The sequence below is a fragment of the Arachis stenosperma genome, chromosome 7 (genome assembly GCF_014773155.1).
Source record: "Arachis stenosperma cultivar V10309 chromosome 7, arast.V10309.gnm1.PFL2, whole genome shotgun sequence".
NCBI classification, from domain to species: Eukaryota; Viridiplantae; Streptophyta; class Magnoliopsida; order Fabales; family Fabaceae; genus Arachis; species Arachis stenosperma.
This window is the reverse complement of record NC_080383.1, coordinates 1,199,288-1,223,239: the sequence shown is the minus strand read 5'-3', so window position 1 is coordinate 1,223,239 and position 23,952 is coordinate 1,199,288. Positions and strand designations below refer to the sequence as shown.

At 32.7% G+C, this 23,952-nt stretch overlaps 5 protein-coding genes across 5 annotated transcripts; 4 read left to right on the top strand and 1 right to left on the bottom strand.

Annotated features, from left to right (window-relative positions):
* The first annotated feature begins 57 nt into the window (after positions 1-57).
* On the top strand, positions 58-2,480 carry LOC130940916 (fructose-bisphosphate aldolase, cytoplasmic isozyme 1). Its single transcript, XM_057869201.1, has 4 exons — positions 58-258; positions 437-794; positions 1,030-1,354; positions 1,905-2,480. Exons 1-4 carry the CDS (start codon positions 231-233, stop codon positions 2,265-2,267), a joined length of 1,074 nt encoding a protein of 357 aa, XP_057725184.1. The 5' UTR covers positions 58-230; the 3' UTR covers positions 2,268-2,480.
* A 517-nt stretch (positions 2,481-2,997) lies between these two features.
* Positions 2,998-4,283, bottom strand: LOC130941806 (uncharacterized protein At1g08160-like). Its single transcript, XM_057870404.1, has one exon. It carries the CDS (start codon positions 4,086-4,088, stop codon positions 3,405-3,407), a length of 684 nt encoding a protein of 227 aa, XP_057726387.1. The 5' UTR covers positions 4,089-4,283; the 3' UTR covers positions 2,998-3,404.
* A 1,939-nt stretch (positions 4,284-6,222) lies between these two features.
* LOC130941899 (heavy metal-associated isoprenylated plant protein 47-like) lies at positions 6,223-8,242 on the top strand. The gene is made up of 3 exons (XM_057870537.1): positions 6,223-6,461; positions 6,604-6,709; positions 7,456-8,242. The coding sequence occupies exons 1-3, from the start codon at positions 6,453-6,455 to the stop codon at positions 7,737-7,739; spliced, it is 399 nt and encodes a 132-aa protein (XP_057726520.1). The 5' UTR covers positions 6,223-6,452; the 3' UTR covers positions 7,740-8,242.
* A 4,869-nt stretch (positions 8,243-13,111) lies between these two features.
* On the top strand, positions 13,112-14,866 carry LOC130941128 (uncharacterized). Its single transcript, XM_057869524.1, has one exon. It carries the CDS (start codon positions 13,112-13,114, stop codon positions 14,864-14,866), a length of 1,755 nt encoding a protein of 584 aa, XP_057725507.1.
* A 4,751-nt stretch (positions 14,867-19,617) lies between these two features.
* Positions 19,618-22,277, top strand: LOC130941127 (BTB/POZ domain-containing protein At1g55760-like). The gene is made up of 4 exons (XM_057869523.1): positions 19,618-19,718; positions 20,663-20,805; positions 20,910-21,025; positions 21,672-22,277. The coding sequence occupies exons 1-4, from the start codon at positions 19,618-19,620 to the stop codon at positions 22,275-22,277; spliced, it is 966 nt and encodes a 321-aa protein (XP_057725506.1).
* Positions 22,278-23,952: the final 1,675 nt, after the last annotated feature.

Sequence of the window (23,952 nt, the reverse complement as noted above, 5' to 3'; positions counted from 1 at the left end):
CACGTGACAGACAGAGGAATCACACGTTGGTCTATCCAAGTGTGATAACCTTCGTTAGGCTAATCACTTGACACCTATGCTATTTTTCATGATTCCTATTGGTATATTCCTTTGAGAGACTTATCTATATAACATGGTAGTTTGTTTAACTCAATTTTTGTGCTGTCGTTTGTTATCTGTTTTCCCGCCATCCAAAATAAACAATTTGGAAGCTTGAAAACATTGTAACAATGTCTGCCTTTGTTGGAAAGTATGCAGGTAACAAATTATACAATGTTTTTATACCATATACTGTATAAACTGTATGTTTTTGTCTATCCAAAAAATGTAACACAGTATCCTCATTTCTGTTAAGAAGTTTCTTCAACTTGAATCAAGCTTCTTCAAGTTTATATATATACTTGGATTCCAAATGGTTTGTTTTATGATATACTAGATGAGCTTATCAAGAATGCCAAGTACATAGCCACACCAGGGAAGGGAATCTTGGCAGCAGATGAGAGCACAGGCACCATTGGCAAGCGGCTTGCAAGCATCAATGTTGAGAACATTGAGGCCAACCGCCAAGCGCTGCGCGAGCTCCTCTTCACCTCCCCCAATGCCCTCCCATACCTCTCCGGCGTCATCCTCTTCGAGGAGACTCTCTACCAAAAGACTTCTGATGGAAAGCCTTTTGTTGAGGTCCTCCAAGAGAACAATGTCATCCCAGGCATCAAGGTGGACAAGGGTGTTGTGGAATTGGCCGGAACAAATGGCGAAACCACCACTCAAGGCTTTGACTCTCTTGGTGCAAGGTGCGCCGGCTTATGATCCACAAATACTTCAATTTTTCTCTCATGTATGCCGTATGCGTATTGTATTGTATTCTATACTTATATACGTGAGTAACTTTTTGAACCTCTATTATATGCTATATTCAAAATCACTATTGATAAATTTACTATAAGTATTTGATCCAAAATAGTACTATATTTTTACGAAATTGATGTATTTATGTGTTGTCTTGAATGCTTGTATTGTGCAACATAGGTGCCAGCAATACTACAAGGCCGGAGCACGATTTGCCAAGTGGCGCGCCGTGCTGAAGATAGGCCCAACCGAGCCTTCTGAGCTGTCCATCCAGCAGAATGCGCAGGGATTGGCTCGCTACGCCATAATTTGTCAGGAGAATGGGCTTGTCCCCATTGTTGAGCCTGAGATTCTGACTGATGGGAATCATGACATAGCTAAGTGTGCTGCTGTTACTGAAACTGTTCTTGCTGCTGTTTACAAGGCACTCAATGATCATCATGTTCTTCTTGAGGGAACCCTCCTCAAGCCCAACATGGTTACCCCTGGCTCTGATAGCCCAAAGGTAATAATCTTCAAAATGATTGCAAAAGACCAAAATGGACTTGCAAGAGTAATTAGTAATTACCACTTAGAATAGTAGTTTAAGGATCATTGGTTAGTTAGGGAGTTAGTTTGCTATAAACAAAGGAAAGAAGAGATTAGTTACTTTCTTTTTAGTCTTGGTATTTGTTAGAGTCTTGAGAGTTAAAAGTGTCTCTATCATTGTGCTTAATAAGCGTCTCAAGACAGAAAATACAAAAATATTGAAAAAAGAGACATTTAATATAAATTTGCTTTTCAAACAGGTTTGTATCTCGGGTGCATTTAATTTGCGTTTTTATCTCCTATTTTCGATTTACACTTCCTATTTTCTCTTCTTTTCTCATAAAATTCAAAAAATAATGAAGATAAAAACAAAAAATGAAAATACAAAACAAATGTATTAGTGTCTATTTTCATTGTCAAACAGGGTCTAATATCCTCTATGCCTTGTTATTCTTGATAATTATTCAAAAAACACAGTCCTCCATGAATAACTAACAAGAACATTTCACTCATTTGCTGATGAGCAGGTTCCCCCAGCAGTGATTGCTGAGCACACAGTCACTGCACTGCGCAGAACCGTCCCATCGGCAGTACCAGGGATTGTGTTCTTGTCTGGTGGACAAAGTGAAGAGGAGGCTACATTGAACCTTGATGCAATGAACAAGTTGGAGGTGCTGAAGCCATGGACTCTGTCATTCTCATTTGGAAGAGCACTGCAGCAAAGCACACTCAAAACATGGGCCGGAAAGAAGGACAACATCACGAAAGCCCAAGCGGCGTTCTTGGCTCGGTGCAAGGCGAATTCGGAGGCTACTCTCGGCAAGTATGGTGGTGGAAGTGGAACTGGTTTGGCTTCTGAGAGCTTGTTTGTAAAGGGCTACAAGTATTAGTTAGCCTTCAAAGTGGAGATTGGAGATTGATTTGGAATGTGTATGATGCTGCTACTTAAGCCTTTTTCTTCTGATTAACATGTTTTATTTTTTGGATACATACATACATATGTTATAAATTTCAAAGTTTATATATTTATAGGAGCTGATTGTAATGGCCAATGTGATGATCTACCTCTCAGAACAATAAAGTGCCACATTTTCATGTGAAAATTTGAAATCTAAACAAGTAAAATGTGATTACAATAACTAGGAATAGAAGTAGTATGCATTATAAAATGTTAGGATGATTGAATTTGAACATTATGTATGTTCAAACAATAGTAGTACCAAAACTTTATTAGCAGCCACTTTCTTTTTCCTTTTTCTTTTTTCCTTTTTTGGAAGAAAGAAAATCAAATGGAAGGATTGTACTACCAATGAGTTTCTGTAAGCACATGTTATGACTTTATGATTGCTTAGCTTCAAAGAATTCATCATATAATTTTGATGGCTAAAAAACATTTTAGGTGGTGGTAAGTGCCAACCAAAAGTAATGTTCAAAAAGAAATGTTTTTTGGTGGCCAAGGATATTAGAATATTCCTCTAAAGCTAATACTACTTTTTCATATGCTTTATTGGAGTCTCAGCTAATTATAAGTGATTAAACTAATGTTAAGTGCTTGCTTTGAAGATTCTAGATTAAGACATGATATATTGGTAGGCAATGTTGACCCCAATAAAGTTTATAATTTAAAGAATCCTAATCAATAACTAATAACAAAAAAAAAAGACCATTGTATTGAAATAAAATAAAATAAAAATTCAATGCTTGCTTTAGCAGGCATTGTTGGAGTTACACCAATCCCATTAAGAAAAATAAATAATAAAAATAAAATAATATCTTGTAATTTTTCTCTCTTCTCTTTTACATGCACAAAAGAAAAGTTTAAATTTAGTACTAATCTGCAAAACATGCTCTAAACTCAATAAATACTTAAAAGAAATATCTACAAATTGTTTACCGAAAAATGATCTAATCATACCATTCTTTTTCACACTTGTATATACCATGAGATGCAAATTAAAATAGAGCATTAAGAAATCAATGAACACAAGAAGATACAGAGAGATTTGCACCATGTTCTGCATCTTCAATCATCTCCTTGAAGTTATGCATTGTCTTGAAACTAGAACACCAGCTGGTGGACCTGTCATCTCAATCTCACATATGCTATTCAACCAATAAGATAAATGGATCAAACCAATGTTGAACTTCACCTTAAATGTCCCTCTTACATAGTAGCTTACTTTGTTGCTCTCAACTTGCCTTTGAAGCTTCACACCAACATCTTGAGGCAGAAAAACCAACTTGGAAATCAAGTTCACAGTTTGCAGCCTTGTCTCCTTTGGCTTCTGCATGAAAGGATTCATCGTCCGATTCGATATGAGCCGGTTGGAGAAGAAGAGTTCAATGTCCAAAGACTCAAACTTTACATCAATTCTCTTGTTGGGGTTTGAGAAATTTGCAAGGAGAATGAAGTCACCATTCAAGTATTGTGTTGAGTCATAGTACACAACATTGAGGCTTGCATTTGGAATATCAAATGTGGGGTTTCTTGGTTTGATTGCTAAGTAGAATATCAATATAACAATTCCAAAGAAGATTAGTAGAAGGCTGAATATGAGACATAACCCTGCAAAACACCATATAACTGGTTTTGTCCTTTGACTTCTTGGTTGCCATAGTTTTTTATTTGGCCTATTGTTTTCAAGTGATTCTAAGGAACTTTGATTCCTTATTATTTGTTGTTTTGAAGGGGGTGGTGGAAGGGCTAGCATATTGGAATGGATTATAAAAGAAACTTGAAAAAGGTCACTCCAATGAGCCAAAGTGATGATGAGGAAAAAATGAATTGTGTTGATGAAGATTATATATACTAAGATGATTGTTTATTCCAAATTGAGGTGATGGATCAATTAGGGAACTCAGAGAGGGAGAGAAGCTTTTTAAATAAAGTAATAGTTGGGACAATGAATAATGTTTTTCTAGGTTGGTGTACTTGAGCTAAAGTTGAGTCATGTATTATTTATGGTGGAAACTCAAGTGCAGTCGACTTCATATGAAGTTGATAACTGAGAGCCGTTAGATGATCATCTGACTGATTTGACTAAATTTTTATCTAACGGCTCTCGACTATCAACTTCACGTGAAGTCGACTGCACCTGAATTTGGACTTTCAAAGGTTGATGCTTTTATTATGTAGCAATGGTTAGTAGAATTTTAAAGGTTTAATTATTTTGATAGTCTTGTTAAATTTTTAATTAGTTTTTTTTATAGTTTGAAAATAATTTATACTAGAATAAATTTTTATTTGTTGTTATTTTTTATAAAAAAATAATTTAAAAATATTTTATAAATTGTAATTCATCTTATATTAAACACAAAAAATAAATATTTTTAAAAAATAATATTTTTAACAAAAAATCATCAAAAACTGGCCCTAATATTTTGATCTAATATAGAAATTCCGTTATAAACTTTTAAACTATAAAAATCTAATAACAAATTTAGTGAAATTATAAAAATTTATAGAGTAATCAAGCCAATTTTAAATAGGGGCAAATTGTGAAATTGATTAAGTTTTGTAAATAGAAAAAAAAATCTCTTAAGAAAAATAATCAATGAGTAAATAATGAGAGTTCATCAAATGGACTCCATATTTTTATTTACTTCTTCTTTAAGACTCTATATGTTTTACATGGTTTATACTTTAGACTTTGTCAAAAGTTGTGTGCAAGTAAAAGGAGTCAATTAGATGAAGGGCTTAGATTATGGGTGTAAATAAGTTATAACATAATGTTATACCATATGATATCAAACTATATATGCAAGTGCTATGTAGGATGTTTAAGCACTAAGGAAGCATGCATAGGAGCCAAAAAGTGATTTCAATTCTTAGTTAAAGTTTCATGTTTTCGTTAAAAGCAATGAATCAATCATGTTGGTCTTAGTGACCCCACAAGATTTTGAAGTTGATTTTAGTTATGCCAAATTTAAGGCCACTTTTTGCACATTGGTTTTATCTAGTGCTTTCTAGTTTCTACAACAACTATAGGGCACAAGAGCATCACACAATCATTTTCTTTTAAGAAATCAAAATAATTATTTTTTTCAATAAATTTATTAAATATATCATAATAAAATAATTGAACTTTTTTATATTATGAATTGTGTGATGAGCAGAAATAAATTGAGGGGAAACGGGAACAAAAAGAAATACAACACTTTATTCATAATTTTTGTTTAATTGGTGGTTTCAGCCTAATAATTTGACATGGCCCAAAATGAATACTAATCATAGGCGTAAAGCCCAATAATACATTGAAGCCTAACATAGAGCTTAACTAAAGTATAAAACTGTATAATTATTCAAGACAAAAAAAAAACCCTGCAGAATTATTATTTAGCAATAATCTCCATAAAATATTTAGGTTAACTTGCATGAAAAGAGTTACTCAGGCTTATCAATTTTTTAATTAAATTTTTATATTTTTTGTTTAATTAAGTCTTTATACTATATTAAATTTTGTAGTTAAATTTTACTATAATAAAAACGTTAGAATTAACTAACTTAGGTTAGTTGAGTGGTCACTTAAGCAACTGTCGGGGAATCTCGTCTACTTGTGCATGCAGCAACCTATTGGCGCGGCAGATTCTTAAATAGAACTCAGATCTACGACGGATTAGTTTTGACCTGTCGAATTAGAGGATACCATAGAAAACAAAAAAAAAACGTTAAATTTAATAATATTTCGTTAAACAAAATGAATATACCTAAATATGGTTGAAGCATAGGTTGTTGCTTGGCTAGGGTCAATATGGTCAATGCAAGAAGAATACAAATGAGTCTGATTTTTCAACATCCTTAATTAATAATTATTCTAGTGGTTCTTAAATCTTAACAGGGTTTGGCTTTTACCTTTGAGTCAGCTAATAGAACAACGTACTAGGTACTATGTACAATAGTCCATGCTAATTAATTTGACTATTCTCTATAAATAATACACCAAAATGCCAACCACATTCTCAATATCACAATTCAATTAAGCACTTAAATTTTTTTAAAAAAGGAAAAATTTCCAGCTAGCTATAGCTAGGTTCTTCTCATCACTTGTAGAATTCGGTCTTCATTCATTGCAAGTATGAAGAAGGTAAGATTAGTTATGATTAATATAATTAATGATTATATGAAAGGATTGAATTAATTAACATATATGTTCTTGTTACATGGAAATTTAATTTTATATATTACTAATTAATATTATTGTTGAACTTGAATTTCAATTGGTGCAGCAAAAGATTGTTATAAAGGTTTCATGCAATAACAAATGCAGAAGGGCTACTTCTACTTGTGGTAAATGCAAAAGCAAGATCCTCAAAGTTGCGGCGGTTGAACCGGGTATTTAAATCTTGTTTAGTTTGCATTTTTGCATTTTTTATTTTATTTTAAATAATTTTTATTTTTAGAGTTTTATATATAAAAGATTATAATAAAAATAATAATTTTTATTTTTCATTATTATTTTCTCACTTTCTTTTATTAAATCCTAAGGTGAATTCTAAAAATAAAAATTCAAGCCAAATGAACTTATATATGTATTTGTTATTTTATTTATATTAATTAATCAATGATGACCTACATATATAAATAATAAAAATAATGTTATTAATAAATAATTAAAGCTCACCGTTATTTATATATATTTAATAATAAGGTTAAAGTATATTTTATTTTTGAAGTTTGTTAAAAATGTTTTTAAATTTTATTTTGTTTTAGAAATTTTTTATTTATATCAAATATATTTTTTATAGTTAAATTTTTTAAAAAAATTAGAACTAATCTAATAATAATGCATGACAAATATCTCTTATTTATTTGTGTTGATGGTTATTTTTGTAAAATTGTTATTCAATTGATTAAAAAAATTTTTAAAAATCAAGTCATCATGGTATATTTGATATAAATCGAAAATTTTTAAAATAAACTAAAATTAAAATTAAATTAAATTTAAGAATATTTTTAAAATTTTAAACGAACTTTTAAAGAAAATATACTTTATCCTAATAATAATTAATGCTCAAATAAATTTATATATAGTGAGAAAAATATTTGTGGTTTCAAAAGAATATTGTGCGTGCATGCAGGTGTGAGTTCATTAGGGTTAGAAGGGGCAGATAAAGATGAATTGGTGGTCATTGGAAATGGGGTGGATCCAGTTTGTTTGGCCAAGGCTTTGAGAAAGAAATTCAACGTTGCACAAATCATAAAGGTTGAAGAAATTAAGGAAGACAAAAAAGAAGAAAAAAATGATTGGTTGCCGCCGTGGTCTTATGCTCCCGGCTACTACTGTCCACCGTATCCCCAGAGCGTAGTTTATGAAAACCCATATGGCAGTCAATATCATGTGAGAATTAAACTATGGATTTGAATTCTCTAAAGTTTGAATTTCACTTTAGAGAGTAAAGTATGATCTTCTATTCTTGAATAGTTTCTCTTTCATATTTATTATTAGTCACACCTATAAAATTAATGGTGAGAGATCACACTTTACTCTCTAAAGTGAAATTCAAACTTTAGAGGATCCAAATCCTTAAACTATATATATGCTATATGTATATGTTTTGGTGAAAATTCATGTGCACTTGACTTTACGTAAAGTTGATAACTAAGAGTTTTTAGATGATTTGACTGATTTAACTAAATTTTCATCTAACGATTCTCAGTTATCAACTTCACGTGAAGTCGACTGCATCTGAATTTTCACCATATGTTTTTTGTTTTTCAAAAACAAAAAGCTTTTACTATCTTGAATTTCTTAATCTTCAATATTATTGTCTTCTTCTAATTATGACTTATGAGTTTATGTTTTATTTTTTGTTGGTGGTTCATTGTAATTTATCATCGCTCTATAGTATATTTTCATAGGTTTAATTGGAGTGTTTATGAGTTGTCCGATTAGATTTAAATAGATCCAGATCCAATTTTAAAAGGACAACAAATCTATTTTGACCCGATTCGAAATGACTTAAAAAAAAAACACCAAATTAAACCGGGTTAATCTAATGAAACATTCGTATCTATAATTTGTAAATTTTATATGTTAAAATAATAAAATTTTATTTTTAAAAAATAAATTTAACAAATATTATATCGTATTTATATCAAAATAAATTATTTTAAAACAAAAAATATGATATAATATATAAATATTAATTAAATTATAAAAATATAATATAACGTTACTTAACTTTTATATATATATATATATATATATATATATATATATATATATATATAAAATAATTTTAGCGTGAGACGAATGGTCCAAAGTAAAATTCGAACCTGATTCAAAAATTACAACTTATAAAAAATAAAAATTTAAATTCGACAAAATATGTCTATAGATTAAATTTTGGGACAGAACGAATCTTGAATATCTCTAAGTTTAAGTGTTTGAGTTAACCAATATATATATATATATATATATATATATATATATATATATATATATATATATAAACTAACTAATAAGACTATTGGTAAATTAATAGGTCGAAGTTGAGAGAAGTAAAAAAAATCATATATTTGAAAGTTGAAAATTTGTTATTTTTAAAACTTAAATTTAAGCTTATTTTTAATTAGAATATAAAATACTTGTTATTTTGACTATTCTCATATTTATCATTATTAAATATATCTAATTTAGCAACAAAAAGGTGGATTAGTAGACTAGTATAACTAATGTCCTATATTTTTATTAAAAAAAATGAATATACTACTTGTTCAACTAATAATTTATCCTAAATTATGTCACCCAAAAAAAATCCTAAATTAAAATTGGGACTTTAATTTCTTTATGCCTGCCCTTTCAATTCAATGTGTTAGTCGAGAAACACCAAGCATAGTCGCCATTGATTTTTCCAAGCATTAAGCTTTGAGTACGTACACTACGGTCAATTCATGGTTCACTACTTTACTCATGACTCGTGACTCGTGACTCGTCAAGTCAAATGATACGTTTATACACATGACGAAGTCAACTTAATTTACAATCATCAATTTTTTTTCCTTATATATTAGGATATATTAAAATCAATTAATTTCTATTAGAATTATTTAGTATATCTAAATATTTATTATAAATATTACGTTTTTATTATTTTAATTCTCATGGTTAGAAACAAGAGATTAAACTGAAAAAAAAATTTGTATATTATTGAGTGTATTCAAGTTATCTAAAATGATACAATATAAAAATATATTTATAGATGTTACATAATATCCTGTAATAAATATTCAAATATACTAAATAATCTAATTGGTTCTAATTATATTCTAATACTCATAATATTTATAAATAATTTTAATATTATTTTATTTTATATAACTTGAATATACACGAATTTTTTTTATTACTCTATCTCTCTTATCTTTTTAACAATGTATATATAATAATTAAATATCTCTCATGCTCAACCTATTCAAAAAATAATAAAATTAAAGGAGTATTACACTGTGCCATAAGGTCATCAATTACTTGAAAACTATATAGGCTGGACAAGATTTTACTAAAGATAATTAATTAAAGTTGAATTGTAATTGAAAAGTATATTTTTATATAGAGAAAGTATTAAAAATCAATATTAATTGTGTATAATATGTACAATAAATTATAACAAATAAAATTAAAATTAAAAATTAGATTATTAATTAATTATTTAATTTTAAATTTTGAAATTTGAAAATTAAGATTAGTATTTAAATACATTCATACTATATATGATTATTTCTAATTTTATCGTAACCTCCAATACACGTCCAAAATTCACTGTCATCTTCTCCAGTTCTCACTTCGCGTCACTGAATTTCTCGCCCGCCATACCGAGACCACCGCATCTTCCCACCGACACCGTTCTTATCTCTGCCGGTCAGTCCGATGCGTCTCGCCTTTCGACGCTCAGCCTAACGTTGCTGTCGCTGTTTTTGTGCCTCTCTTCCGAACCGGCTTCGCTTTCTCCCATTCCTTCAAGCCTCTTTTCACCGATGATATCATCATCCTCTTATTCTTCTTCTTCGGATTCAAGTATGGTTAGCTTCTTTATGATTTGAGCCCTATATTTTACAACAATACCGCTTTTGTTATGACTAATCTTTTAAAATTATGTTTCACCACAATAATAATTTCGTCTCTCCTTAACGGGAATCTTTTATATAAAGCAAGCATATCTAACAAATATAACAAATTGATATCACAAAACAACTGACTACGATAACGACCTTTTAAGTTTAAATCATGTTTTTATGTTTTAAATTCAAAAATAAAAACAAGGGAGCTATAAAAGCTTCCTGGTATGATTAATTCAACGCAACATATACTCATATTTTTCGCATTTAACCTAAAATATTTTTTTGACTTGGATATTATTCAGTCTTCTCCGATAATGCTTCAACCAAATCGTCGTCGCCGTATCGATCAAGTTCTTTCCAGGTTTTGTCTAATAAATCTCTTGCTCATGTAGTCTTTTATTTGAACAGCATTGTATCTATTCATCTTTAAAATAATAAAAATTGTAATCACTTGAGTTCGTCGAGTAATCAGGTTATTCTGCTTAGTAAATGTCGAATGTTTGAATATCGTGTAGGTAACATCTCAAAAGTCAACAATAAACCGTTAAATGGAATTCAAATCGGCATTAGATTCATCCTTAACCTAAAATTGTGTAGTTTAAATTCTTCCCTAAAATTGTTCTTACTTCTTAGGGTTTATGATTATACCCTAAAATAAATGGAACGTGACTTGCAGGAACAAGGACGAACATTCCAGATGCAAAGTCGAAACTATTTGTCGTCTTGCACAGGCACACTGCACACCCAATTTCGATGACTACTATTCTTGCCAATCCGATCCTTTCACCATGGCCATCTGGAAATGGTAACTCTTAACACCATCCATAAACGCATAACTAACGTTTGTAGAAATTTCACTGTTTATAATAAAATTGATACATAAGCTCAAAGATTTACATCTTGACAGATTAGTCTCTAAAAAAAAATTTAATTATTCTATCTGTCTTTGTAATTTTATTAAATTTTTAATTAGAATTTTATAATTTTTTTTTTCCGATTGAATCCTTAATTTCTGTCGTGGCAAAAACATTGAAATTAACAAAATATTCTGTTAAACAAAACAAATATACCCAACACTTGATTGAATATTTTGTATAGTTAAAATTCCAATGTTTTTGTCACGCTAGAAATTTAGTTACAAAATCTGATATGATATAGAAGCTCAATTAGAAAGAAAAAAGTATAAAGATCTAATTAAAAATTCAGTAAAACTATAAAAATCAATAGAGTAGTTAAACCCTAAAAAAAATACCAACAAAATTCTTCACGAAAACATATATAAATAAGTGAAGTTTAAATTAAAACCTTTTTATCTTGATCATAAGAAATAATTTAAAGATAATGTGTCCATATCTGTTGAGCCTAGTTTGATTTTGGGTTGAATAATGATGACAAACATTTAAATGGGTTGAAAAGCCCAATATGGTTTAATGTGGATTTTAGTGTAACAGGCCCAAATGCCCAAGCTTATGTTACCTCAGCCCAAGACCAGCAAAGCTTCAGCCATGAAAAGAACTAACACTCCTCATGGCACCATTCAGAAATCAAATGGCTATGTGTTGGCAAAAGAAGAAAAGAAAGAAAAGGACATCTGTCAACATCAAGGACAGCTGGGGCTATAACAAAGCAACAAGACACAAGGCACACCCCACTAACCCAAGGACAATAGCAGAGCAACATTTTGTTGGTGGTTGAGCAAAACACAAATATGCAGAAGCAAGGAGCAGCTCCTCGTATGGCAGAGATCATGGAGCAGAATGGAAAAAGAGGAACATGCCAAGGAAGAAAGAAACACCAAGGACAACAGAGGTAGTGGTGTAGCTCCTCGGACAGCAGGGGAAGTGGAGCAGGATGAAGAAAGGACTGCATGCCATCAAGGACCACTCCAACGGGCAGCAAGGACAAGCAAAAGGAAGAAGCTACAATGAAGCCTAGCTGAAGATATAAAAGAAGCTTCATTTCATCTTCTGAAGATAAGGAAGAGAGACACACATTCAGAGCACCATCTCTAATATAGAGCTGAAATCTCTTTCTTCTACTCAAGCTTAAGTCTGATTTTTTGTTATGGCTGTCTTGCGTTGTTTTCTGTTTTGAGAAAAGGCAAATATGTGAGGATCAAAAGCCAAGAGAGAAAAGGCAAGAGTGATGCAAAATAGCCACTGTTTTTCTGATGTAATTTGGGTGAATGAACTAGGATTAGTTCCCCTTGCCAAGTTGGGTTAGCACTTGGTGAGTATTGAATCTGTGTAGATTCCCCTTCCAAGTTGGGATAGCACTTTGGGGTTGCTAAGCTTTGGTATATGAAGCTTAGGGGTAGATACTAGTTGGATTAGGAATTAATTCAATAGTATTGGTGAATGTAATCTGAGAATTATAGTGAAATTCCACCATGGTTTGTGGTGGAGACTGGATGTAGGATTCATGGCACTAGGAATCCGAACCAGGATACATGCTGGCCCCTTTCTCTTCTTCTCTCTTCTTTTAATGTTCTGCATATGAGACTATTTCAAATAATCTCCTGCAACTCAAGCAACAGCAAAAACAGAACTTAAAATCTTAGAGTTTTTAACCAACTTGATTCAACCCCCCCTTCTCAAGTTCAACTAGAACCATCAATTGGTATCCAGAGCCTGGTTTCAAGAAGGCAAGCTTCACAGCTTGGAGTAAAGATCCATGGCCAACAACATGAATCCCAACATCGTGGCTTTCACTCTCACTGAAGGGCAGTCCAACAATAGACCGCCCTACTTCAATGGCAGCAACTACTCTTACTGGAAAGAGAGAATGAGAATCTTCGTGCAATCAATCGACTACAACATCTGGAAGATCATCCTCAATGGTCCAGACGTTCCTACCAAACAAAATGCAGATGGAGAAGTTGTGGCAAAGGAGGACAATGAATGGACCGATGAAGAAAAGAAGAAGGTTGAACTCAATGCCAAGGCAATCAACCTGATGCACTGTGCAATCAGTTTTGAAGAATTCAGAAAAGTGTCAAGGTGTAAAACAGCGAAAGAAATCTGGGATAAGCTCAGACTCACTCATGAAGGCACTAAGCAAGTAAGAGAGACCAGAATTGACATGCTGATGAAGGAGTATGAAATGTTCAGTATGAAGGAAGATGAGAGCATCGATCAAATGTTTGAAAGGTTCTCGATAATCATCAACAATCTGGACGCCATGGGAAGAAGCTACTCTGAAGAAACCTTGGTAAGAAAGATTCTGAGGAGTCTTACTAAGAAATGGGAAGTGAAAAGCACAGCCATCTCTGAAAGGAATGATTTGATCAAAATCACCTATGATGAGCTGAGAGGCAAGCTGCTGGCTTATGAAACCACTCACATGTCTCAAGATAAAGATGACAAAAAGAAAAGTATAGCACTAAAATCAAGAATGACAGCCCAAGGAGAAGAATCTGATGACAGTTTCTCAGATGAAGAAATGGTGCTCTTTGCTAGAAAAATGAGAAGACTACTAAGATACAAAAATAAAGGCAAAGGAAGCTCTTCATCCAAAGATGCCAAGAAAGATCAAGTCAAGCTCACATGCCATCACTGCAAGGAGCCTGGTCACTTCAAGTCAGAATGCCCTCAACTTAAGAAAGGCGAAAAATTCAAGAAAGACAAGAAGAAGGTGATGATGGCAACATGGGAGGACTTGGAGAACGACACCAGCTCAGAAAGCTCAGATCAAGAAGCTCAACTATGCCTGATGGCAGATCATGATGATGAAGATGAGGTAGATTTCTCTGACTTATCTATTGATGAACTGCGCTACATTATCAAAGACATTTCTGTGAACTCCAAGAAACTCTTGGATAAGTATGCTAAATGTAAGAAAGAAAATAAAGCTTTGAGGACAGAAAATGATCTTCTTTTGAAAAAGATTAAGGCAAATGAAACTAATAATGAAAAGTTTTTAAAAGAAGAAAACATTGCCCTGAGAACTGAATTAGAAAAATTCAAACTCAAGCATGAAGTTATTGCCTCCACTGATTTGATTTCTGAAAACAAAAAGCTGAATGAACAAATAAAAGGTTTGAATGAAGACTTAGCAAAGTTTGTTCAAGGTTCCCAAAATCTGAACAAACTACTTGCTTGTCAAAGGTTTGGATATGAAAAATCTGGACTTGGTTTCATAGAGGAAAATAAATCAGTTTTCAAACCAAACTTTAAAAAATCTGAATCTTCTTCTTCCAAGTTTTTCAAACAAAAAGGTTTCAGCAAACCCCAGAAATCAGTGGGCAAAAATCAATGTTACAAGTGCAATAGAAATGGTCATGACCCTCCTCAATGTTTCATCTTTCTTAGGTCTTTTGGTAATGATAGTAAGTTGTATAAAGTTGTTCATGATTTTAATGCTCTTGGGCAACCAAGAAGAATTCACATCAAAGGATCCAAACGGATTTGGATACCTAAGGTTAGCTAAAGAAAATGCAGGTTTGCCTTGCATCCAAGAAGAAAAGGGAAATGTGGTATCTTGATAGTGGATGTTCAAGGCATATGACCGGAAGGGACACTTTCTTCATTAAACTCAACAAATACAATGGAGGATTTGTCACTTTTGGAGATAATGGTAAAGGTAAAATAATTGCCATTGGTAAGGTTGGCAAAGATTTTTCAACTTGCATTGATAGCATCTTCTTAGTTGATGGGTTAAAGCATAATCTATTGAGCATAAGTCAATTATGTGACCTAGGGTATGCTGTAACCTTTAGGAAATCTGATTGTAGTGTCATAAATGAGAAAACAGGGGCTGTTCTATTTGTTGCCAAAAGAAGTGAAAATGTGTATGGTATCACTCTAGATGATCTAAAAGTTCAAAATGTAACTTGTTTCTCTTCAATGAAATCTGAAAAATGGATGTGGCATAAGAGGTTAGGACATGCTAGCATGTTCCAAATCTCTAAACTTGTAAAGAGAAACTTAGTTTGAGGTCTTCCTAATATAAAATTTGATAAGGATATCACTTGTGATGCTTGTCAAATGGGAAAGCAAATTAAAACCTCTTTCAAACCTAAGGAAGATGTCTCTACTAAAAAACCATTGGAGTTGTTACATCTTGATCTGTTTGGACCAACTAGAACTCAAAGTCTTGGAGGAAAGAGTTATGGCATGGTAATTGTGGATGACTATACTAGATTTGGCTGGGTGTTCTTTCTTGCTCATAAACATGAAGCCTTTTCAGTTTTTGAGAAATTCAGCAAAAAGGTTCAAAATGAAAAGGGCTTAAAAATTGTTTCAATTAGAAGTGATCATGGTAAAGAATTTGAAAATCAATTTTTTGAATCTTTTTGTGATGACCAAGGCATATCACATAACTTCTCTTGTCCAAGAACCCCTCAACAAAATGGTGTTGTTGAAAGAAGAAATAGAAGTTTACAAGAAATGGCTAGAGCTATGTTATGTGAATATGAAATTCCTAAGTTCTTGTGGGCTGAAGCTGTGAATACAGCTTGCTATGTTTTAAATAGAACTATCGTTAGGAAGTTTTTAAAGAAAACACCATATGAACTTTGGAAAGGGCATCCTCCCAATCTCAGCTATTTTCATGTGTTTGGATGCAAGTGTTTTATTCTGAATATCAAAGAAAATTTAGGAAAATTTGATCCTAAAACACATGAAGGCATTTTTCTAGGATATTCCACGAATAGCAAGGCCTATAGAGTTTACAACAAGAACTCCAAAACTGTTGAGGAAACCATGCATGTCACATTTTGTGAGTCTAACATTGTTCCTAGTATTTGCATAGATGATAGTCCAGGTTTTGAAGGTGAATTCCCCAAGATCGATGAGCCAGCTCTAAATAATTCTGATTCTCATGAAGCTGCACCTGCCAGCAACGAAAATTCTGATTCTGCAGGAGACAATTTGGAATTATCTCCTGTTACTGCAGAAAATGCTGATGCAGAGGTCATTGTGGATCAAGAGGAACCTGAATCCTCAAACCATCCAAGAAGACCAAGAGAATGGAGGTTTCTGAAAAATTATCCTGAGAAATTCATAATTGGTGATCCCTCCAAAAGTATTTCAACAAGGTCATCTTTGAAAAGAGCCGAATCCAACAACATTGCTCTTTTATCAAAGATTGAACCTCAAAACATCCAAGAAGCTCTTGCTGATCCATCTTGGGTGTTAGCCATGAAGGAGGAATTGTTGCAATTTGAGAAAAATCAGGTTTGGTCATTGGTGCCTTGTCCACATGGAAAGAAAGTCACCGGCACTAAATGGATTTTCAGAAACAAGCTGGGTGAAGATGGATCCATAGTCCGAAACAAAGCAAGATTGGTTGCTCAAGGATATGATCAAGAGGAAGGGATTGATTTTGATGAATCCTTTGCACCTGTAGCTAGAATGGAAGCCATCAGATTGCTCCTTGCATATGCTGCTCATTGTGGCTTCAAGCTATTCCAAATGGACGTAAAGTGTGCTTTCCTCAATGGCATAATAGATAGAGAGGTTTATGTGGCTCAACCACCTGGGTTTGAAAACAAAACTTTTCCTAATCATGTTTTCAAACTAGCTAAAGCCTTATACGGTTTAAGACAAGCTCCTAGAGCTTGGTATGAAAGGCTTAGCTCATTTTTATTGAAAAATAACTTTCAAAGAGGAGCCACCGACACCACTTTATTTATTAGAAATTATCATGATCATTTCATTCTTGTGCAAGTTTATGTTGATGATATTATTTGGTTCTGCTAATGAGGATTTGTGTGCAGATTTTGCTAAGCTTATGACCAATGAATTTGATATGAGCATGATGGGAGAACTCAATTTCTTCCTAGGCTTGCAAATCAAGCAAACTGCAGAAGGCATATTCATCCATCAAGAAAAATATGCAAAGGAACTTGTCAAGAAGTTTGGGCTGGACTGTGCTAAGCCTATGGGAACCCCCATGCATCCTAACATCAAGCTTGATAAGGATGAACATGGTAGAGATGTTGATGAGACACGTTACAGAGGGATGATTGGATCCCTAATGTACCTTACCTCCTCAAGGCCTGATATCATCCAAAGTGTTGGAGTTTGTTCAAGGTTTCAATCAAAGCCTAAGGAGTCACATCTCTCTGCTGTCAAGAGGATCATCCGATATGTTCTTGGTACCACTAACTACGGGTTATGGTTTCCTAAGACTGATTCTTTTCAATTAGTGGGTTTCTGTGATGCAGATTTTGCTGGGGATAGGATTGATAGAAGAAGCACTAGTGGCATGTGCTGCTTTCTTGGGAAATCCCTCATTGTTTGGTCTAGCAAGAAACAAGCTACTGTGGCACTTTCAACAGCCGAAGCTGAGTATATTGCAGCCTCTTCTTGTTGCTCTCAATTATTATGGCTGAAAACTCAACTAGCTGATTATAAACTGAATGTCTCTAATATTCCATTATTTTGTGACAACATGAGTGCTATTAACATTTCCAAAAATCCTGTCTTGCACTCAAGAACAAAGCACATTGAAGTTCGTTTTCACTCTATTAGAGAACATGTGCAAAATGGAAATTTGGATATTCAGTTTGTTAATTCTGAAAGTCAGCTAGCAGATATTTTCACCAAACCTTTGATTGAAGAGAGGTTCTGTAAGCTGCGAACTGAATTGGGCATTCTTGCTTCATCTCTGTTTTCTTAATTCTTTCTGATATTGAGATCTTTTGTGTTTTGTCTCATAAATCGCGGTGAGATTTTTTTGGCAGATGATGAGTAAACTTCACTAAGTTATTATGGTGCTAATGGATTCTAATCTGACCATGATGAAAGAAGGACACCATGTGCTGAAACAGTCTTCAGAACTATGGGCTTTTTCTTTATTAAAAAAATGTGGGGTTCCTTCAATTTTTTGAAACAAATTTTGTTTAAGCTTTTATGAAAAGTGGGCTTTCGAAATGTTTGGGCTTTACTTCAACTTCAGTTTTTTTGGACCTCTGAACCTACTTCAATTTTTTTGGTCTAAATATTTTTGCATTTCATGTATTAGGGCTTCATTTTTTTAAAGTTGCATCCTTTATTAAATTCCATCTTTTGTTTGCTTTTTCAAGCGTACGAAGGTACAGCTGTAACTTTCAAAGCGTTTTCCAAGATTGGGTTTTTATCTTTTCAAGGTGCAACCTTTACACTTCTCAAGCCTATATTAACTTCCCACTGCATGCATCCATTCACACCACACTCTTCACTCTCCACTCTTTCATCTTCTCCAAACCAGTGATTCTATATATAGCTCGAAAGAAAAGAGTTGCTCGCAGAGGCTCCCACAGTGGCACCCACCGTTCTGATCACACACACACGATGGAACTTCTGATGAATCCAACTCTGATGCCTAGCTACTTGTTATCTCATCTGCGACTATGACTTGTTTCGTTTTGAACTTGTTTCTTTTTCCTTTTTGGATGACTGTAACAGACTGAAACTACTCTGCTACTTGAACTCTATGAACCAGCCACTAACAAATTTTGTGCAGGTTTTTCCTTTCCTCCCTTGATGACAAAAGGGGGAGAAAAGAAAGGGAATGTTAGTTTGGCTTAGGGGATTAATAGTGATAGTTAAGAACAATGTTGCTTTATGCTGCTAAGTAACTTGTTAATTCTTGTGTATCATGCCTAGTGTTAATTGCTCTGTGTTATTATTACTGTGATATACTGCATGGAAATTTTGGTCCTGGCTGTTTGTTAAGATTTATTCAGGTAAAGATAGAAGCCATGATCAAGGGGGAGTAATACTGGTATTGAGGGGGAGCCACTCACAATCCGAATGCCATCAAAGGGAAGTGTTCTTAACTCTTTCAAAATCAAGTCTTTAATTTCCCTATTTTTTCATGTTTGTCATCAAGGGGGAGATTGTTGAGCCTAGTTTGATTTTGGGTTGAATAATGATGACAAACATTTAAATGGGTTGAAAAGCCCAATATGGTTTAATGTGGATTTTAGTGTAACAGGCCCAAATGCCCAAGCTTATGTTACCTCAGCCCAAGACCAGCAAAGCTTCAGCCATGAAAAGAACTAACACTCCTCATGGCACCATTCAGAAATCAAATGGCTATGTGTTGGCAAAAGAAGAAAAGAAAGAAAAGGACATCTGTCAACATCAAGGACAGCTAGGGCTATAGCAAAGCAACAAGACACAAGGCACACCCCACTAACCCAAGGACAATAGCAGAGCAACATTTTGTTGGTGGTTGAGCAAAACACAAATATGCAGAAGCAAGGAGCAGCTCCTCGTATGGCAGAGATCATGGAGCAGAATGGAAAAAGAGGAACATGCCAAGGAAGAAAGAAACACCAAGGACAACAGAGGTAGTGGTGTAGCTCCTCGGACAGCAGGGGAAGTGGAGCAGGATGAAGAAAGGACTGCATGCCATCAAGGACCACTCCAACGGGCAGCAAGGACAAGCAAAAGGAAGAAGCTACAATGAAGCCTAGCTGAAGATATAAAAGAAGCTTCATTTCATCTTCTGAAGATAAGGAAGAGAGACACACATTCAGAGCACCATCTCTAATATAGAGCTGAAATCTCTTTCTTCTACTCAAGCTTAAGTCTGATTTTTTGTTATGGCTGTCTTGCGTTGTTTTCTGTTTTGAGAAAAGGCAAATATGTGAGGATCAAAAGCCAAGAGAGAAAAGGCAAGAGTGATGCAAAATAGCCACTGTTTTTCTGATGTAATTTGGGTGAATGAACTAGGATTAGTTCCCCTTGCCAAGTTGGGTTAGCACTTGGTGAGTATTGAATCTGTGTAGATTCCCTTCCAAGTTGGGATAGCACTTTGGGGTTGCTAAGCTTTGGTATATGAAGCTTAGGGGTAGATACTAGTTGGATTAGGAATTAATTCAATAGTATTGGTGAATGTAATCTGAGAATTATAGTGAAATTCCACCATGGTTTGTGGTGGAGACTGGATGTAGGATTCATGGCACTAGGAATCCGAACCAGGATACATGCTGGCCCCTTTCTCTTCTTCTCTCTTCTTTTAATGTTCTGCATATGAGACTATTTCAAATAATCTCCTGCAACTCAAGCAACAGCAAAAACAGAACTTAAAATCTTAGAGTTTTTAACCAACTTGATTCAACCCCCCCTTCTCAAGTTCAACTAGAACCATCAATATCTATTAGCTATCGTATAAAATTTTATTAGTATTTTTTTTAAAGACTAATCTGTCTTAAATTTAAATTTTTAAATATTTGTTTTTTATTTTACTCTAATATAACATAATATAACTCACTTTATCTTATCTTTTCAGGAAATTCTCTGTGAATTGGAGTATTTCGACTGCTTCTTGTGTCACGTTGTCTGCGAAAATAAGGGACAAGAAGGTTCCCATTGTGTCTTTCGTTATTCGAATCATTGACTCTACCAAAGATCGCAAGGTCTTGACTAAATTAGGTCATCATAAACTCACTTTCTGCATTGAATTATTTGAAATACAGTAAGATATAGCTTAAGCTCTGTGTTTTAAAATTTCAATGGTTTTTCTCATTTTGATGCAGAGGTAAAAGATAATTTGCTTAAAAAAGGAGAAAGATTTGACTGGAGAGTTGGGTTACTTCCAGCGAGATTCATTATTGACCTTGAGTTCCTCGATTTGAAAGCTTCATCTCGAAATGTATGTACTTCTATTATTCATAGTACTATTTAGATTGTCTAACAATTTATCCTAAAATGATTTTATTATAGTGGTTCTCTTGATTTCATGACTCATATTTACTTATTTCTTTAGTGTTACAGTGTAAAAAGTCGCTTAGTTACGTCTATTTTTTAGAACGATGATTTACACGTCGTTATTTTTATTGACGTGTCATGATGTAATTAGATACATATGTAAAATTATTTTATACTGTCAATGCATCAAAATAAAAAGTATTACATAATTGGATATACAAAAATACTATATCTATATTAAAATTAGCTACTTTTTATGGTATAAAAATATATATGTTGCTTAATTTATTTTCAATGTGTATTTTATATTAGAAAAATGTTATTTGTACACCAAAATCAGCAGTCACCAATATATTTGTGTATAAATACATATGTGGTTTAATTTATTTTTAATGTGTATTTATATTTCAACATATATTTTATACTGAAAGCTGACTTTAGTATCTAATTTTAGTATACACGTAGTATAACCCTTTATATTAATAACCGATTTTAGTGACTAATTTTAATATACGGCGTACTTGTTGAATATGTTAAGCTTTCAAGATATTCAAATAATTGAAACAAAATCATATTTGCTTGAAACACAGGGAAAACATGTTTGTTCCATTTGGCCTACCAAAATCATGAATCATCAGAAACCAAATTCTGCAGCTCTTGAATCTGTTGGTCGAATGCTGACAGAAAAAATCCATACTGACGTAACAATAAATGCTTCAGATGGAAGCATTGGAGCTCACCGCGCAGTTCTTGCTGCTCGATCACCTGTTTTTCATGGCATGTTCAAACACAATCTAAAAGAGAAAGATGATTCCACCATAAACATCTCAGACATGTCAATAGAATCTTGTCAAGCATTCATAAACTATCTTTATGGTATCATTGAAGATGAAGAATTTTTGAAGCATAGATTGGAGCTTCTTCATGCGGCAAACAAATATGACATTTGTGATTTGAGAGATGTATGCAGTGAGAGCCTTGCAGAGGATATGGATTCAAGCAATGTTCTTGAGAGGCTTCATGATTCATATCTGTATCAATTGCCAAAGCTGAAGCTTCATTGCATGCAATATCTTGTCAAGTTTGGAAGGATATTTGACATTAAAGATGATTTCGATGCATTCTTGCAAACTGTAGATAAGGATTTGGTTATTCAACTCCTTGGTGAAGTTCTTAGTGTCTGGAAAGGATCTTAATTTTTTTCTCCCCTCAAATAAGCATAGAGAAATAGCTTGTTTTAAATACTTAAAAAGATTTGTTTCCATTTGATGAATGCAGTTCTATTACTTGAATAGATTTTTTTTGTTTACAGTATCTTCTAGTTCGATAAGTTAAGCATTAATTCATCGTGGATATGAGTTTTTTTTTAAGGTTTGTTGCTGACTAATAGATTACTATAAATACAAGGCCAAATACCCTCCAAGCAAGCAAGCTCCATTCCCATCGCGTTGGTTTTTTAAGTCCTTTTTATTGTCTCTTTTTTGTCCTTTATACGGAGAAAATGGCAGGCCCTGACATCTTGTTCTCCAATCCTGCATGGTTTTTTGGTATTGTCCAAACACAGGTTCTTTTTGGAGAGGTCAAGCCTTCAGGTTAAGTGGCCCAATTATGATATTTATATTGGGCTTAGTAACATTGTGGCCCAATTATGAAGTATTTATATTGGGCTTAGTATAGCCCAACCCGAATTGTGCCGCTTCTAAAGTGATTGGATACTTTGCTTCCAATAGGAGAGTCACAAGTCACAAGTCACAACACTTGACTTAGGCTGGGTTTGGTAAAGTTTTTTGAAAAAGTGCTTGTACTTTTTAAAAATATAAGCACTTTATTTTGCGTTTGAAACACCTAAGAAGGAGTTTTTTAAAGTTGGTTTGTGCTTATCAAAATTAAAAAAAAATCTAATATAAAAAATATTCAAAATTACCATTATTAATTATTAACACTAGATTTTATTTATTTTTCTACACATATTTTTCGCCATTATATTGCCATTAGAATCGTCATATATTTCTAATTTTTCAACCTAACATTCACAAATTCTAACACAATCTTCATATAATTTTACTTAAGATATGTGTCTCATTTTTTATAATTTGTAGAAATGAGTCAATATATATAAATGGGTAATAGATATATTAGTACTAACATTAGATTACATACAAATTTTATTATTGACTAATGATAATTCTATTTATATTAGTATAGAGAGTAAATCAAATAAATATTTAAATTATTGGTCTCTAAAATTTTTAAAAAAATATTATTCTTCATTAAAAATATATTTATTATAATTTTTTTAATTTTTAAAAGCTATTTTACCAAATACAATTATAATACTTGTGCTTATTAAAAACTATTTTTAATGTGATTGTATCAAACGTAAGTGCTGTAATTTTTAAAAACCATCTTTTAAAAGATAGCTTTTATAAATTACTTTTAAAAAGTAAAAGTTTTACCAAACTAAGTCTAAGAAATTAACTAAAAACTACCAGCGACTAGTAGGACTACATGGGACGAAGACCATTGTAGTTTTTTCTTTTCTGGTTAACAAAGGCATACACGTAAATCAAGAAAAATCCAATCACATTATAATTTATAACACAAGCAATACATGAAAGACTGTGTACAAATGAATAATATGTTAGCATATAATTCAAAAATTTAATTTTGATATATTGATAATATAAAATATTTTATATAATTATATTTTTTTAAATAATTATTTATATAGTTAATATAAAAAAATAATTATTTTTATTAATGTAATATTACATAATTAGATGTATATATAAAATAATTATATATCAAAATTAAATTTATAATATAAATAAAACAATGATGTACAAAGATGAATACATCACACTACTTAGT

Coding starts and splice junctions, on each gene's coding strand:
- LOC130940916 (XM_057869201.1), top strand. CDS start 231: ATGTCTGCCTTTGTTGGAAAGTATGCAG. Junction 795..1,029: donor TTTGACTCTCTTGGTGCAAG/GTGCGCCGGCTT, acceptor TGTGCAACATAG/GTGCCAGCAATACTACAAGG. Junction 1,355..1,904: donor CTGGCTCTGATAGCCCAAAG/GTAATAATCTTC, acceptor GCTGATGAGCAG/GTTCCCCCAGCAGTGATTGC.
- LOC130941806 (XM_057870404.1), bottom strand. CDS start 4,088: ATGCTAGCCCTTCCACCACCCCCTTCAAAACAACAAATAATAAGGAAT.
- LOC130941899 (XM_057870537.1), top strand. Junction 6,710..7,455: donor AGTTGCGGCGGTTGAACCGG/GTATTTAAATCT, acceptor GCGTGCATGCAG/GTGTGAGTTCATTAGGGTTA.
- LOC130941128 (XM_057869524.1), top strand. CDS start 13,112: ATGGCCAACAACATGAATCCCAACATCGTGGCTTTCACTCTCACTGAA.
- LOC130941127 (XM_057869523.1), top strand. CDS start 19,618: ATGCAGAAGCAAGGAGCAGCTCCTCGTATGGCAGAGATCATGGAGCAG. Junction 20,806..20,909: donor CAAGGTCTTGACTAAATTAG/GTCATCATAAAC, acceptor ATTTTGATGCAG/AGGTAAAAGATAATTTGCTT. Junction 21,026..21,671: donor TGAAAGCTTCATCTCGAAAT/GTATGTACTTCT, acceptor CTTGAAACACAG/GGAAAACATGTTTGTTCCAT.